General features: G+C 36.4%; 1 protein-coding gene across 1 annotated transcript in view; it reads right to left on the reverse strand.

Annotated features, from left to right (window-relative positions):
• The window catches only part of grin2bb (glutamate receptor, ionotropic, N-methyl D-aspartate 2B, genome duplicate b), an 89313-nt gene that overhangs the window by 13819 nt on the left and 57947 nt on the right, over nt 1-17547 (reverse strand). The window contains 6 exon segments of the mRNA XM_043246587.1: nt 873-1102; nt 1882-2007; nt 2105-2258; nt 3917-4088; nt 4874-5082; nt 5338-5452. Of these exon segments, the coding sequence (XP_043102522.1) occupies nt 873-1102; nt 1882-2007; nt 2105-2258; nt 3917-4088; nt 4874-5082; nt 5338-5452 (1006 nt within the window).

Genomic DNA, 17547 nt, shown 5'->3' on the forward strand with positions numbered 1-17547 from the left:
AAACACACAGACTGTGTTCTCTAGACACTCAAAGCTTCACTAGACATAAAAAGTAAAGCATGACTTAGAGTAAAAAAAACAAAATCTCACCACATCAATTATTAAAGAAGCTACAGCACCCTCTCAGAGTCAAATCTTGTTTTCTGTTTCATAACGGTTGGCTAATTCACATTAGCCCAATTTTTTACACGCAAAGATGACACGGGGAAAAAAAAACACACAAATTACCACAAAACCAGTCAGCATGTGGTTGCCCAAATATGTCATCAGTCGTTTGAGGATAATAAACAGTAGTATTAGGATGTCACATGCAACACTGTGCCATGAATTCGCTTATGAACAAAAATTAGGATGCTTTTTCTATAAATTGCTGTTAAAGTCTTTATTTTCACACAGGCTTCACTAACAAATCCCACCCCCAAACTCATATCATTTGTTAAGCCAGAAGTTGACGTGCCATATTGCTTAAACAAACAAAGCGACATTTTTTTAACGCACCAGAGCCTCGAAAGCCCACAAACGGCTTACTTATAGCTGTCTATGCACATTAAACTAAGACATAACAACATTTTTTGACATCAAAAAAAATTACACAGTGCACCTTAAATATTGCATCATTTATCGGCTAGTCTGTGCGAATTAACCTTAGCTGTTAAACACCGAGGATAGAGTATGGTGTATCAAGTCAAATCACGTTCGGGTTGAAGGCAGTCGTTGGGGAAAAAAAATGTTTTAGAGGTGGAATAGATCTAATTTTTTGACAGTAGGATAAATGAGATCAATGAGAACTATAATTTTCATAACAGCTTTCAGAGGCCCGAGCTTTAGTTTTGCACATGCTGTTAAATTTGACCACTAATAAACCTTTTTACCTTTTTATCACTCAGGCCCGTCACCTGGTCCACATATTCCTCTTGAATCATAAATGCGGCCAGGTTGGCAGTGTAGCTGGCCAGAAAAATCACAGCGAAGAAGGCCCAGACCGAGACCATGATCTTGCTAGTAGTGCCTTTGGGGTTCTGTACGGGCACAGAGTTATTGAAGACCAAACCCCAAAGTAGCCAAATAGCTTTTCCGATGGTGAAGGAGGGACCGCCGGGCTCTGATGGTGTGTAAAGAGGTCGAGAAATTGAAATAGAGAGTTATTACCTTATAATTTAACAGGAATCAGAGAGGAGTAAAAGGGCAGAGGAAGAAAATCTATGATAAATAGCCATGAATTAACTATTCAGTTTTGATTTCGATCAAAAGAATCAATAATGTTCAGAGAAGCAGTACACTGCAGAGCATTAAATCAGCCAATACAGCATGGAAAGATGGATATAATGTCCGAAACTAAGACACAAGCTTTTGTATTTGTATATACATTGCATATATATAATATATAGTATGTTTACGTTTATATAAATATATACATTTATTAATATAAATATATAATTTCAAACAGATGTTACATGAACATGTTAGTGCTATCAAACAAGTATTAATCAAGTATTAATCAAATCCAAAATAAAGGTTTTTGTTTACATAATATGTGTGTGTATATATTAATTATGTCTCTATGAATACACACTACTTATACAATGAATAAATAAATATACTAAACAGACATAAATATGTAAAGTTGTATCTATTCATATATAGATTTATATGAAAAAAACATATATAGAGCACCATTATTTAAGTTACATGCACAGTTATGAACAGATATATATTTATATATTGTAATGATTAAAAAAGATGAAATGCAACGAATATAATTATGACAATTTTTAGATGGTTATAAAATTAAAATGTTAACCTATATATACCAAATGTATATAGTGTTCTGTATAAAGGCTATAGATTTGTGTGTGTGTTCATATAAGCGTGTGTGCACACCTCGTCCATCTGCCAAGCAGCGATTATAGCCAACAGGACTGAAGTACTCAAAAACGAAAACAGCCACGGCTGAAACTATCAACAGCATAACGAACATCATTACCCAGACATCAGCGCTGAAGGGCTCTGAGAGCGGAAAAAAGAAGGGAAAAGAAATTACTAATGAAGAGTGCACTTGAATTTAGAATTATATCTTCCATTACAGTGTGTATATAGCACTTACCTAAAAAGGCAGAAGGCGACACTGTGCCATTGCTACGAGAGACCATGACACTAATCCCAGTCTCTATGAAGGGCACAGAGAAGTCAATGACCTCTGACCTTTCTTCATTAATGGTCAGGGACCCCACTGCCATGTGGGCATTCTTCAACACCACCTAGACACGAGGAAAAGGGGCGGTTATACCGAACCTGGACTAGTCTAGGCATGCCAAAGCAGAGAGAGGAAAAAAAGCAAAATGTGAAAGAACTAGTGAATGAGAAAGCCATGAAGAAAAAAAAAAAAAAAAAGACTGAGAGATCAAGGAAAGCAGAAATCAGGTTACTTCCTACAGTGGGTCGCGGGAGCTTTTAATAGCCATTTCTCCTTTTTTCAACCTTTCACTAATCACCACTTCCCCAAACCCATCACTTGTCCAGGTATATTTAGAGTTACATATAAGGGGCCTCCTGTGATACAGGAAAATGGGACAAAAACAGAGTTAATAAGGTGAATGTATGCTACAGGAAGGCTTTGTCTGCATCAGGGCTACTCAAGGGGCCACAAAACCGGATTTCTTTAGCCTCAAGGGCCACACTTCTAATTTTTTCATAGCGCCTATGTTATATTAATAAGGCTACTGAGTGTTGAACACTTACACAACCATGTATCTAACTAAATCGCTCCCATTATAATCAATGAAGCTGTACTGTAAGCGTTCATCTGTGGCACAGTTTGCAGAGTGGACTATAGATTTCTGCTTGGCGTCGGATTTTTTAAATTGCACTGTGCATTTACCATGGTATATAGCAGAGTGTCAAGAAACATGCAGGCCGCGAGAATGCCCCGTGGGCTGCATGTTGAGTAGTGCTATTCTATATCCTGTTTTCTTTCTCCGTCTTCTCAAAATATGAGACTGTATTTTGCATATTTGCTTGAGTGTGTGTTGCGTTACAGCATCTATCACTGAACATGAGCATGTCTTGGAGCATCAGATCTCGTAAAGACATTAAGTAAACATAAAGAAAGCTACTAAGAGTCTGCAGCTCCAAATGTGATGCAGTTCTCCGAGTATTCAGATGACTAGGACCGAAAGGGAACTGCATAACATTCATTCCAACTGTGGATTTACATATGATCCGGTAACTCATATTATTTCTCATCTGAATTAATGCACCAGCTGTATTTTCCCTTGGGCTTGTGCAAACTCACTTGCTCACATTTTCCCTCTCTTTCATCTGTTCTTGTCAAGAGAGATACTTTTCAGATTTTCATTTTTTGGAAATAATATATAATCAGAAACGCTCTGGAACTTTGTCCTAGTGGTTATTACAGTTGACTTAAACCATAAAAAGATTGTCCTTACTTGAAATAATATAGATGTTTGAACCATATAGACATCATAACAAAATCGCTGAAATTTCAACTATAATTAAAAAAATAAATAAATATAAAAATACAAATGAATTTAAAAGTATATCAATGATAGTAAAATAACACTGGAGCCAGTGTTCCCCCTTTTAATCACGAAATGTAGTCATTGATGTACGAAGAAGAAAAAAGATATACACTATCCAAAAATTTGTCACCACAAATTAGTGCAAAAATATCAATTTTAAATGTAACAAAATTTGCCAAGCTGTTGTGAGTATGTGCTGTAATAAACGTAATGCAAACATACAGTTGAATATCTTATCCATCCAATGCAGAGGAATGGAAGAACAAAAGTGTGTGATCCAGCAATCTCTTGAATGAGAAACAACACGTTCAACCCAAACCCTATGTGTCTTGATAAGAACCGGTAGTCTTCTTGTTAAAAGCATTTTGAAAACTAACCTCTCCAACCATGCCGTTCCATGTGCCGTTGATCTTTTTCCCATGCTTCCCATTGGTCACCAGGTAGAGATCGTAGGTAAACTTTACGGACTTGGCAATCTTTTTGAGGATGTCTATACAGAAGCCCTTGCAACAGCGTTTAATGTATATCCCTGAATCTCCTGTCTGATTTCTGCAGGTAGGAAAAACAGGAAAAAAAAAAGTTGAGACGATTAATGTTAGCACAGGAAGTTATTTTTCTAAATAGTGAAGATGGCGTTTAACAAATTTAGCCTTAGCCGTTCATCAATCCTTAATCAGAATACCATTTCATAATAAATCTGCATCTGAAGAAATCAATCAGTGAGTCAACATAACATCAAAATGACTAATGACCGCTGCACTGACTGTTGCATTGACTTCACTGAAACGAGGAGACTTAAATTTAAGTCCAAATTCACATTAATCTCGGATAATTTCTCATAATAAATGAGTGTTTTAGCAATAATTAATTACAAGAATGCTAAATGAATTAAGCACTAATTTAACACAGATATTTTTTAATCAATATTAAAAAGAGACATGAGATAGTTTAATTCATAATAAATGAATCAGTGCTTTGCCTTAACAGTGCAATACTCTATACGCCACACTTTCTCACTATATGATATAATCTAGTCCTGACAGTGACAGAGCAACTTACATTTAAAAACTGAATGGAGGATCTGTGCTCTCATGAAAAAAATTACAATTGGGCAGTGAAGATTAATAATTGATCTCACACAGTGACTGATTTTATTTAGCAGATTTAGGATATTTTAGAAAAGTGTGTGATGCCTGAGACCACTTGGGAAAAAAAAGTTTATTTTTCACTTTTCTAATGGATTAGATGTTAATTCATTAGAAATTATAATCTGTGATGAATCAAACAGCAGCGCATTTTCCTAAATATCTGTACTCTTTCTATTGCATTCTCACTGGAGTTTGAGCTGTTTTCTGCACGGCACTGTATTCCTCATGCAGGTGCCACTGAGGGGGTCGACATCCTCCACAATAACAAATGGAGCCTCCTCTAGCGTAACAATGGACAGGTGGTCGTCCTCCCGCTCCTCAGCATCCGAGTAGAGCTCGAACCGAGGCCACACGTGGTACTTCATAGCCAGAGACCCGTTCTCCCATTTACCGACCTGTGAAAGTGCGAAGAGGGCAAGATGAGAGCAGAAGATGAGAGAAGGATAACGAGTGAGATAATGAGAGGGTGTTGAGGTTGAAGTGGCTGCGATTGGATTAGTGCTGGCTAAATTTGAGGACGGCTGAAATCTTGAATTAAGATAAAGAGAGATAAAGAGAAAATGAAGGTTGATAATTACGTCGGGGAACTGCGCAGTCGTGAGTTAAGAGAAATCAAGAGACAAAAGAGAGAAATGAGTAGAGATACCCACCCTTTCATACTGCCTCTCCTTATTTAACAGTATAATAACCAACTTTGGGTGCATCTGAAAACCGTCCTCACTGAAGGAGAGGTTGCGCCCTTCAAATGTCACATTCATGAGGTACCTGAAGAGAAAACAGAGTGAATATATCAGACCAAACACTTTTGGTGGTTATTAACGCAAAGGCACCTTCTTCACTTAGACGTGTGTAGCACAAATATTTTCAGAACAAGTCGAAGCAATTTACAGGATCCCTCAATGTCAGCAGTTTACATGGCTTTCCAGTGTACCTAGTGTATGGCTTTCTGCACACCATCCGCATATGTCCATACACACATTTATAATGCAGGAAAGCAGGTTTGTTGCTAGAGGCTATAGCAAATTATATTCACATTGGCAAATGTGAATCTGTCAGGCTCCTGGTCACAAAACCTCGCTATTGTCACCCAGTCTGAGCGTTTTCACCTTAAAAAAATCATTAGGCCAATCAAATGTAATAATGCAGGGAAAAATATATATGACAGGTAAGAGGTAAGTGATATTACATAACAGATTTACAAACCGATTTAGCCTTTAGTCAGTCATTCAAGAAGACATTAATAGCAACTTTTTTACTTGAAAGCACATTTCAATATTATGAATCAGTCTTGTTTCATCCAAACGTCAAGTTTTTCCGAGAACAGCATATTTGACTTTTATCATTTAGGAATTGCCACGCAACCTTAAGAACCAGAGACACTTCCCTACACTACCTTGGATAGGTTTTGACAAGGTCAGCCACAAATTGCTCATTTCAGTACGGACAGAGTTAACTAATTTACTGGTTTATTTGCTACTAGAACAGATCATATAAAACATAAAAATCCTCATTTATTGGCTCTCAACCCTGGAGTCCCTCATGGCTCAGTGTTTGGACCTTTAATTTTTCCATCTACATCACATCACCCGGCATTGCCATCTAATCAGAGTGTAAATTTGATTCCTCCTTACTGGCCCACCAGATTTTCTGAAATAACCCCTTCAAGTTCAAGCAAAATGCTTTCGGTCGAGTTGTAATTAACCTCTGTTGTAATTAACCTCTTTCGTGTCACTAACCTACTCGCAGACAAATTTGGGCAGTACTTAATGGACTGTCTGAGTCTAGTAGCTTGACTTTGCTGACCTCATCTAGCACTTAGACATCTGAACTGCATCAACAATGTTTTAGCATTCTTATATTGTGGTGTTGTTCATGTTGCTCCTGAGATTTAAGTTGACTTCTTAGTTTTCTTGGCCACAGTTCCAGTATTTGGCACTTATGCGATACATACAGTATATGTTCATTATAAGATGAAAATAAGATGTTTATTGAGGTGTAATTAGTAGTTAATAATTAATTTATGACTCTAATTTGGTTAAGCTGAAGTGTGACCAAAATATATTTAAATTCTAGTTTTTCGTTTAGTTAAAAAACATACATTCAGTCAATATTTTATAGTGAATTACATTCCCATAAACCAATAGTAATAATTATATGTACATATTGTAAATTATTTTTTGCACATTACCTATTGTAGACTTTTTTCGTGAACAGTTATTATAGAATATATCAGTGTTAAATTAATTGTATTTGTTTTTACTTGGCAATGACTGTGGAAATGTTCAAAAGTGTTTCCGTAGCCAAGATGTTCAGAATGATTTTCATAAAAATAAACGTACCCTGACCAATATTATGTATGACAATAAGCCTCTGTGTTCCCTAAGAAAGGTGCTTAGATGGATACACTTTTCCATCAGTACACCCTACTGTATCAAACGCAGAACATAAATTTCTCCACAGTGATAAAAGACATCAGCAGTAAAACATCATGAAACAGAATCACTTAGACAAGTCGTTCCCCTTTTCTTCCATCTGGGTGTAAAATTTATGACGTAGAAGAACTGACCCAATTTAGACAGTGACTGTAAATCAGTCTGTAGTCAGGTGCGCGTGTGTGTTTGTGGCCTTGAGCGCTGATACGCGTGCAGATTTTCATCATAGCGTGAGTATCATGTATGTGTGTCAACAAGTTTTGTGTCAGAGCCAGTGAAAACTCTCTGCTGCACTCCTCGCTCTCTTGCCTCCATCTGTGGGCTGTTGTCGCCATGACAACAATCGGCCTCATGAAAACTCGCCACACAAGAAATAAATATCTGCTCTAAACAAGAGAATGAAAGAGAAATATGCAAACAGAAAGGCTAGAGAGCAGAATGACCAAACAAATAGTGAGCATGTCTCATGCATGTACAATAAAACGGAGTAAGACCGTAAAGCAATGTTGTACATCTATACATACAGAAGCTAACATCAAAAAATGGGCTTCTGGGAGGAGGTCTAAAACATCTGGAGAAAGCTAAACCTTAGCATATCAATGGCAGGCGTTCGTCTGGCACAGGAGCCTCAAAAAGTATAGTATGTGACTTATATCTTTGCTTGGGAGGTGCACGAAAATGACAACACTGAGCAGTTCAAATGAAATATTTGCACTTTAGACTATATTCAGTCAGAAAACAGCTACTTCTGAATATCTTATAAATGTACTGGTTTATTTGCTACTTGAATAGACCATATGACAAAATATATCAGTTAATTTCGTGAATAAATAATTCTCATCAATGTTCGACAACTACATATATTTTTTTTTCACAGAAGAAAACTAGATGATTACAAACAAAAACTCGTTTTAAATGACAAACTCATTTTCGTCTGTGAAAAAAACAACAACAAACGAGATGAAGCGGGACGATTAGGCAAAAAATTCATTCAGAATGAATCTGCTGCATGGTTACATGGTTGAATGTGTACATTTGAATCTATTGATCTATCCTACAGGATATAAGATACCATATACTTGCAGACTGAAGCATACAAACACAGAAAATGCATTTCACAAAGCACGATACTCTTTGATGTATGTCTGTTTTGATGAATATACACATAAACAAGGTTGATTACATCTTTTTAATGTGCATTCGGTTTTATAAGGGATAGCAGCCCAATTTAGTTGCTATTGTCCAAGTCATTGATGTTAATCAAGCAACAAAAGAAAGACAAAAAAAATCACTCACTACCCTTGACTGAATCACCTTTAGTAGTAGATTAATAAAAATTTATAAAATTACAGGGCAGAAAAAAATGTCTGCTTGAAAGAACGAAGATTAGTTATTATAAAGAATACATAATTATTCTATAGAACCATTGGTATTTTACTGAAAAAAGACCAGGTTCTTGTCCTTTATGAGAAATAGTTTTATTTCATTTTAACTTCAAGGCATGTTGCCACCGCATTTAAATCAGGCTCTAACGTGATAAAAACTTAATATCAAACCTACATAATTTTAGAGAAGTGCTTAATAAATACATTACACTGTAATGTATTTAGTGGACTAAAATCATACGGTAATTAGTCCACTAAAACTAAAAGCAATTTAGATGACCAAAATATGACTAAAATTAAACGACATTTTAAAACAAAAGACTAAGACCATGCCTAAATCAAAACTTGCTATCAAAATGAAAACTGCATAATTTCCTGCAATTTATTGGTTTATTTACTACATGAACAGATCATACAAAGTTATCAAAAAAAAAAACCTTTCATTTTCTACCCTCAACATTTCGGTACCTCATGATGCTCACCATTATTTTGCAAAGTAAGATGATCCTGAATCAACATTACTGTCCAAAAATATAAACTTATCCTAATCCCTACCCCTAAACCTAACCCTACCCAAAATGTACGGCTAAATCAGGGGGAAATAATTAACTAATCAACGAGGGTATAGAAGCACCTAACACTGATCATAAGCCTAAAACTCAATGTTTGTCATATTTTTCTATATACTTCTGATCAGCCTGTAGTGCGATCTAATCATAGCTACCTTTGAATAGGTCTCAAAGGAAAAATACATTGTATGCCCACTAGCTACAGCACCAAGCAGGGGCTAACTGAATCATACTAACCACCCAAAACTTAGTTAAGATGGCCCTTACAACAGAGTTCAGACATGAATTAATCATGATAGCATGGTATATATTAAAGTATCATGGAACTGCTATAGTACTTAGTTTTTTTACTTTAACACTACTAAAAGACATATACATATACATATATGCAGTGTACTGTATTGCAACAGTTCCGTATTCAACTGATCCCTTTCACCTACAGTGTTAGGGGCAGTCTGTGCTGATTCCTGACACGAGGAAAGGTATATACAACCCCAAACTGCAAACAGATAGAATGAAAGTGAGAGGGTGTGTGTGTGAAAGAGAGAGGGAGAGAGAGAGACCCACCAGCATATAAAATGCGTTACCATGGTGCCCGCAACCATAGCAATCTCCAAGCAATCTGCTGTGTTGCCATGGGAACAGTAATCTCACCCGAGAGAGTGAGAGAGTGAGAGAGGAAGAGACGGGGAGAGAGAGGTAGCATCTTTTGTACTTACAGCGAGACGCATGATACAGCAGAGACCCATTTATCTGTCGCTATAAATACAAACAGATCGATATTGGACATGACAGCCAACCAGATTTATCATATCCAACGTTTTTCAGTTCAAGCATTGATCTGACATTAGAAAACTCATCTTCAGATTTACCGTACATCCATTTAAAAGCACAACCATTCAAGGACCTATGAATTACTGATCTCACATTTAAGGGTTTCCTCTCATGTTTAATTTTGGACCTGACATAACATCTTCTGGCTTGACACCATGCCATTTTATGATACTTGTCAAGCCTGTGAAATAGCCTCTCAGGTCAACAGGGAACAGCTTTAACAACCATCAAAAACTTGAAGGAGTGTGAGGACTGTATATGATTATTTCATTAATGTCTAGAGCAAGGGCGTTTTCTCTAACGAGCAGTGTTGTTATTGTTAACTAAAATGACCAAAATGATTTTGCTTCATAGAAATTAAGCTGATATACAATAAAAATAAAAAAACAGAAAAACAAAACAAAACCCCAAACTAAAAATAAATGTTACTTTGGCAGCTAACTGAAATAATAATAAAAAAAGCTAAATAGACATATATAAAGGGGTCATAAACTGCCTTTTTTACTGTGTACCACTTTCTGAGGTCCACTTATAATGTTATCAAGATTTTTATCAGAGAATTTTGATTTCTTAGTTCATGACCCCTTTAAAAATAACTAATAAAATGGTGGAAAGAACACATACACAAAAACCCCTGAAATTTACATAAAAAAATAAAAGTGAATAATAATATAGTTTATTACTAAAATACCACTCCAAAGAAGTGTGATAGTACAATACTGAGTAAATCACTTATTTTTATAAAGTAACAGTATCTAACAGTGACACCAATGGATGAAGTTTCAGGAGGAGGCAATGTTTTTTTTGCCTCCCCTGAGCACACGGGTGTCTTACACATATTGTTTTTGATGGGATCAATTGGGGCCCTGGGCGAGATAAGGCATGACCAAAGAAAAGTACAGCTTGGTAGTTCTCTACATAAGTATAAAAGTCACGGGCTAGTGGTACAGTTTTCTTTTTTAATAGACCCAAGTTTAAACATGATTTTGAATTTAACAACAAAACTGCACCTGAATTTGACAGCTACATTTTTTAATTGAAATATTCATACATTCACATAAGGGTGAGTATGTGATTTTCAGTTTAAAGACAATGATATAAAAAAAAGTGCAATGTGATTGGACAAAATAAATTTGAATATGTGATATGATTGGCTGATTGCTCTGTTAATGGCCCGCTCATCATGTTTGCAAAGCGTCCATTAATTGGCCTGGCAAGGTCAAACCACTGGAATTGGACGGACTAATTATGAAGTAAACTCACCCACTCAAACATCAGAACTGGTCACATCCGAATCGAAATGAACTTGAAATTACTTCAAACGATCTGTGACTGAGGCGTTGTTTAGCGAGCACTCAGCTCAGTTAATTTAATACTGCACCTCCGTGTCGGCAACCTTCATGACACCAACTGTGTTTATAGAGGATTAGCTGACTAATGGCCTGAAGATAATGTGACTATTAATAATAACAAATAAATGACAAATAAAATGTGCTTTTCACGTCATAATTCCAAAACTGCTTTTGAAATAAAACAAAAAGCATCTAAACACGTCTAATGAGACTTGATGTGACTTGGTTTTAATAAATAGTTTTATTTATGGTCGAACTATGCTCTTTAATATAATGCAAAGAATTGTATATTATGGTACGAGTTTGTTGATAATGTCAGGTAAATGGTGTTTCAGTTGCCTTCAACTTTGTGCACATCAAATGTAGCATGAATTGACAGTACATCTGACTAAAAGTCCTGCCAAGAGGGGGCCTTTTCTTCTCATTTCAGAAGACCACCAAACGTCACTGGTCTAGAGGGAGTAACGGAGGAAGTTACTGCCAGAGCCTGGCAGTAATTTTAGTGTTTGCCCAACAGCACTGGATTATTTTAATGCATCATCAACACAGGGGCGACGATAATCTGCAGAGGATTTATAACGCATGAGATCTTATGACATCATGTTATTAGTTAACCTAAACAGGATTTCAGATTAAACCGAACACAGATCGAATCATACTTTGGTCTCGTATCCCATATTCAGAGCCACCCACAGTGCAATCTATATACATGAAAGTGAATGTGGGCTGGGAAAGTGTGTATAGGTTTTTCTAAAAGAGTGTGTGTGTTTATATATGCATTTTTAATTAAAGCAAGTTAGAGGCTCCTGGGTGAACCAGAGATTAATTACCTTTACTTACACAGGACACCATGTAATGATCAAACCCTTTCCCCAGGGAAGCCTGTGGGCCTTGTAACGCCGCGATACACCACCAGCACTCACACACTCTAATGGATAGACCTAAAACACACACTGATACGCAGACACGCGCTTTCTATCTGCGTAAAGGCACACAAACACACCTTTGGGAATTGAGCTGCGTTAAAGCTTTAAAGCCGAATATTTTAAAAGGCAGACTGATCATTTTGTGTTTTGTATTCCAAAAGTGTAAGAAAGCAATCAATAAATGGAGACGGAAAGGAAGTGTGTGGCAGAAAATGGAGAGATAGACAGAGAGAGAAAGACAGATTGCAAGACCGAAGGGGTTCACCAGTGTACAACTGATATCTTGACCTACTTCTGAAGAGTTATTGTCAGCGTCTTTCAGCAATGCCCAAAAGCATAATAAAACATCCACAACCACCTTATTAAACTTTCTGGGCATCAGGTCTACTGGCCACCCAGTGAACCTGAGAGCGGCAGCCTGAGGGGCTACAATTAACTGAAGTGGAGAATAAAAGCCTGGCAGCTTCACAAGCCTTAAGCACCTCGGAGGAGTCAAAGCATCAGAGAGACAAGCCACACAATCACACATGCGAGGAAAAACACACACACTCACACACACACACACACACACACACACACACACACACACACCAACAAGCAAGCAAGTGTAATATCTTGAAGACTGGGAAGACCGTATCCAGTACTGTATGTTTAAATCAGTACAAAAATAATCAAAATATATATTGTAATATTAAATAAATCCATGAACATTTTAGAAAGTAGTTATTTATAATATAATTTTTTTATTTTATTTTTTTATGTATAAACTCAAATTCTAAGTTTAAATTAATTTGCTAATGTAAAGATCTGTTAATTGGTTAATGGTTAAAGTTTCCTTACACAGCAAAAAACTGTAATACATCTAACGGGAGATTTAATGTGAATCAATATAAATTGTACAATACACAAATTAAAAATTTTTGTAAACCTATAATTTTTTTGTGTGGCACTTAACATTTGTTTTTTCATTGACATAACCGTTTCTTGTTTTTATTTTCTTCTCGGTTCTGTTAACATGTTTTTTTATTATTTGTGTGTATGACACTATGAACCGTATATTATTATTATTATTATTATTATATTAGTATTAAGTAATATTCTAGATATCTATAAAATTGTGGGAAACAGTCTTCACAACAATAAAAATCAAGATTCAGAACAACAGAATCATTAAATTGATTAAACGAATAATTAAAATTCAAGCATGATCCGAATAAAATCAATTGTTTTGAGAAGAATAGCCCACACGTCCCTGCAATCAATTTATCTGAGATAAGTACATGTAACCTCATTTAATCTCCCTCTCAACCTTTACAGGCTACATGTATCTCATCTAACCTTCTCCAACCGTGCCAAAACCTTCAGCTGACCTTCAAGGAAGCCCTTGAGGCTGTCTCAGGCCCTTAACCATCACAGATCATGACCCATCCAGCTGAAAAGCCCTCCATCATCGCTGACAGATCCACCGCAGAGCATGGTGGGTGTTCCAGAATGATAATATAGAATCTTGGAATGCCATTTAAATCGTCTCCATTATGGTGGAAACGGATCATTAGAGTCCTCGAGGGGTTACAGGGTCCGGTGCTTCTCATTCAGCCCACCTCATAACGCTGTCATTCAAAATCATCCTGTGTGTTGGTGTGCACGCGTACGTGAGGTCCCAGGTGTGCACTGCAGGTGAACCTGAGCTCCCGGAGCACTCTAAAGAAAACTTTTCTCCGTTTTGCATTCACGGCTACTTTTTCCCTTTTTTTTTTTTTTTAATATTAGTGTCCTTATCTTCTCATCATCCAATTCAAAAATGACTTTAACGGCTAGTCTAACACATCCGCCTAATTACACAAATACAACCATCTTGTTCTACCAGATACTATGCCCGCTGGGTAATTGTTGTAAATCCACCATTCACAAATAACATAAAAGTGTTTCCCCCCCCACACTTAATTACTTGTTTCCCTCAACTAAACAAACAAAGTAGACAACTATATGTCTTCATAATATGCTCTCCTGACCGCATGCAGTTCCAGAAACATTATAAATGTTTAATTTAATGTTGAAGTCGAATCTTAACTGCAGTGTTTCATTAATGATCGATGGCTCATCTGTATGCAGTGTGTTATTGACTGGTCCACGTCCAAGCTAAGAGCTGGAGTTAAGTGCTCTTTTACATACATGCCTTCCAAATTTAGCATTGAATATATTAAAGTGTTTTCAGAGGATGCAAAAATGAAGAGATAGGAGGAACGTTTAACGTTTTCCTGCTAAAAAACCCTCAAACACTTCACACAGACTGTATAAAATAAGAGTTTAAAAAGAACAGAAGAAAGAATCAGTATCATTTTAGTTTTAGGGACCAATTCTCACTGATTATTTTAATGCATATTTAGTTTTAGTACATATTTTGCATGACGATATTCTACATCCCTAATCCTACCCTGTACCTAAACTTAACTACTTTACTAATTATTAATAAGCAGCAAATTAGGAGTTAAATTAGACAAAAGTTGCACTGAATGGTAAATATCAAGAATTGGACCTTAAAAAAGTAAACAAAAAGAAGCCACAGAAGAAAAAAAAATTATGAGGAAAGTGTAAGTAAAGCATGAATATCTAAAAATATATATATTTTTAAATAAATAATTAAAAACACTACCCTTAAAATTTTGGGGGTATTTTTTTCATGTATTTGAAAGAAGTCTCCCAAGACTACACTTATTTGCAAATATTTAGTGATGTCAAACAATTAATAAAGGTTTTTGTTTACATAATGTTTGTGTGTATACTGTGTATATTCATTATGCATTTATAAATACAAACACATTTATAAGAAATGTCATTTTAAAGATATTTTAAAATCTCTTATATTGATGTATTTATATATGAATTATATTCATATGTAAAATAAAATACAAAAATGCAAACGTTTAAACGGGATATATTTTTTAAATATAAACTATGTATGTGTATTTATATTATATTATATCAGTGTCACAGCATCCATCAGAAATCATTTAAATATGCTAATTTGCTGCTCGAGTAGCTGTTATCATGTTGAAAACAGTTGTGCAGCTTAATACTTAAAAATCTAATGTGGAAAAATCTATAGGCAGGATTGGTCATAAAGGTGTGGAACAACATGATGAATAAATTATGACAAACATTAAATTATTCATTTGAAATGTGCTATATTTTATTTTGTTTTAGGTATGATATTTGTATGTCAAATGACATGTATGTCTGCACTGGACAAATTTCTTGTGCGTCCTTTATGATTCCGATTCTGTTTTAGGGGCCCAATATCACATTATATAAAAACTGCAATGATCTATACTGTACAGTATACAGTGCACAGCCATAACAGCCTCCTCCAAACAAGGTAGGTGAGTCCAGCATCTGTTCTGCTGAAATTGGCACGTGCTGAATCCACCGAGGGAACCCAGCATACGTGTGCCACAACTGTTCATATTAAAGTCTGGATGAGAGGTAGATTTGAATTTGTTACCGTTGCGATTTCAAGATTGTCTCTGGGGTTTAAAGTGTATTACATTAAAAGACGTATTAAGAGAGCCTACAATAGCTGAGTCTGGGTGAATGAACGTAACACGGAAATAGTGTGTAATGCAATCCAGTTTGATTAGGTAATAGATTTAATTGACGCAGGTAATGATTGCTGATAGGTCAACAATGTCCGTGGCAAAATTGTAAGCTTTAATCTAAACGCTCCCTAGATCGATGAGCAAGAACCCAAAAGTGTTACAAAGATCCTCCTTTGCCATGTTTGCATATGCCTGGAGTTAATAAAGGGAGGGGGACAGGCAGACAGAAAGAAAGAGGGAAAACTAGATGCAGAAAAGAGAGAGAGAGAGAGAGAGAGAGAGGCGGGCTTCCACTGTTGTTCCATTCGGCTTCCTAATCCTGCTCTGCCTCGAGCATTCAATTAACTCCTCACCAGCAGATCAAATGACTGGCTAAAAGAGAGTGTGACCGAGCCTAAACGCTAATTAATACTTAGGAATCAATGCCCCTCAATACTAAATGTCAAATAACAGTACAAGAGAGAACAGAGCAGTTCAGATGAAAAGCTCACTTTTGTATTACGATAGATATTTATGTTTCTAAGATGAAAATAACAGCCGGGCCGGTACAGACACGTGGGCGCGAGCTGAATGTCAGAGGAGACATAATGGGGAAAGAAAAGTGAAAGGTGCTCTGTGCCAGACGCTTCAGCGAGGAGCTACAGCAGACCCGCATTACAAATAATGTACTCTCTTTTTCTCTTTTGTTATCCATTTGTCACTCTCGCTCGCTCTTTCTGCTGGTGGTGTTACTGGTACTGTATGGCTGTAACAGAATGCTGATCCATCTAGGACTCGCTTTGCAGCTGGTATTAGGATCCAAATCGGTAGATCTAATCACAAACGGCCAGGTGAGACTACTCATCAGATGCCCCTCGGGAGTAATACACCATGGCTGGCAACTTTTGATTTCAGCTTGGAGTGAGAACTCTTGGTATGTGTATGTATTTACTGCAGACGCGCGACATAGTGACGACGTTTATCATGCGATCATGGTAATAATCCATCACTGTTTATGCGTTGTAGAGGTTTGCTGCATGTATTAATCACACAATAACGGAATCGTCACACATGGCAATGTAACGGAAATTTGTGTATTTACATTAAAGCGTGTGACGTCACGTGCATTACCCCCGGTGGCAATAGACAACCGATAATGGTAAGCAAAATAATCTTTCTCAAACAAAAAACAAGATTATTTTGCTTATCCCATTGGCAGATTGCTTTAAGTAGAAATTTGCTTAATTTTGACTTCAAAATATATATTTTTGACTGTTATCCAGCCAATTTTGACAAAAATGTTTTGCTTATCTAGAAAATCCTTCTTGATGTAAGATGTCATACTTCGACTGGAAACAAGACAAAAAAATCTAGACTACAAAAACATTTTTGCATTGTAGTAACTTAAATCAGAAGTTTATTGAGGCAGAAGTCATAGTTAACGGTTTGTTAGTCATAGGACTTGGGCCTTCAAGAAACCTGTATGCAAAGCTAAATTACTACACAGAAACTACTACTAACACGTTGGGCCACCACTGTTCTCCCGAAGGATGAGGATATGAAGAGTCAGTGGTTAAAATTAATTTTACAGTGACACAGCAGTATAACCCCAAACTTCCATTGTGTTCCTATCATTTACTGGCCACTGCTCGTCAAATCTGTGTAAAATACCCATGTGCACCCACTTTTATTTGGACCACCTCGTTTAATTATTCATGCATATATATTTCTAGCAAGTGTTCAAAATGCATAGTTTTGTGCTGTATATTGCACCTCCAAAGCGAAAA

The sequence above is a fragment of the Puntigrus tetrazona genome, chromosome 1, assembly GCF_018831695.1.
Source record: "Puntigrus tetrazona isolate hp1 chromosome 1, ASM1883169v1, whole genome shotgun sequence".
In the NCBI taxonomy this organism is placed as follows: domain Eukaryota; kingdom Metazoa; phylum Chordata; class Actinopteri; order Cypriniformes; family Cyprinidae; genus Puntigrus; species Puntigrus tetrazona.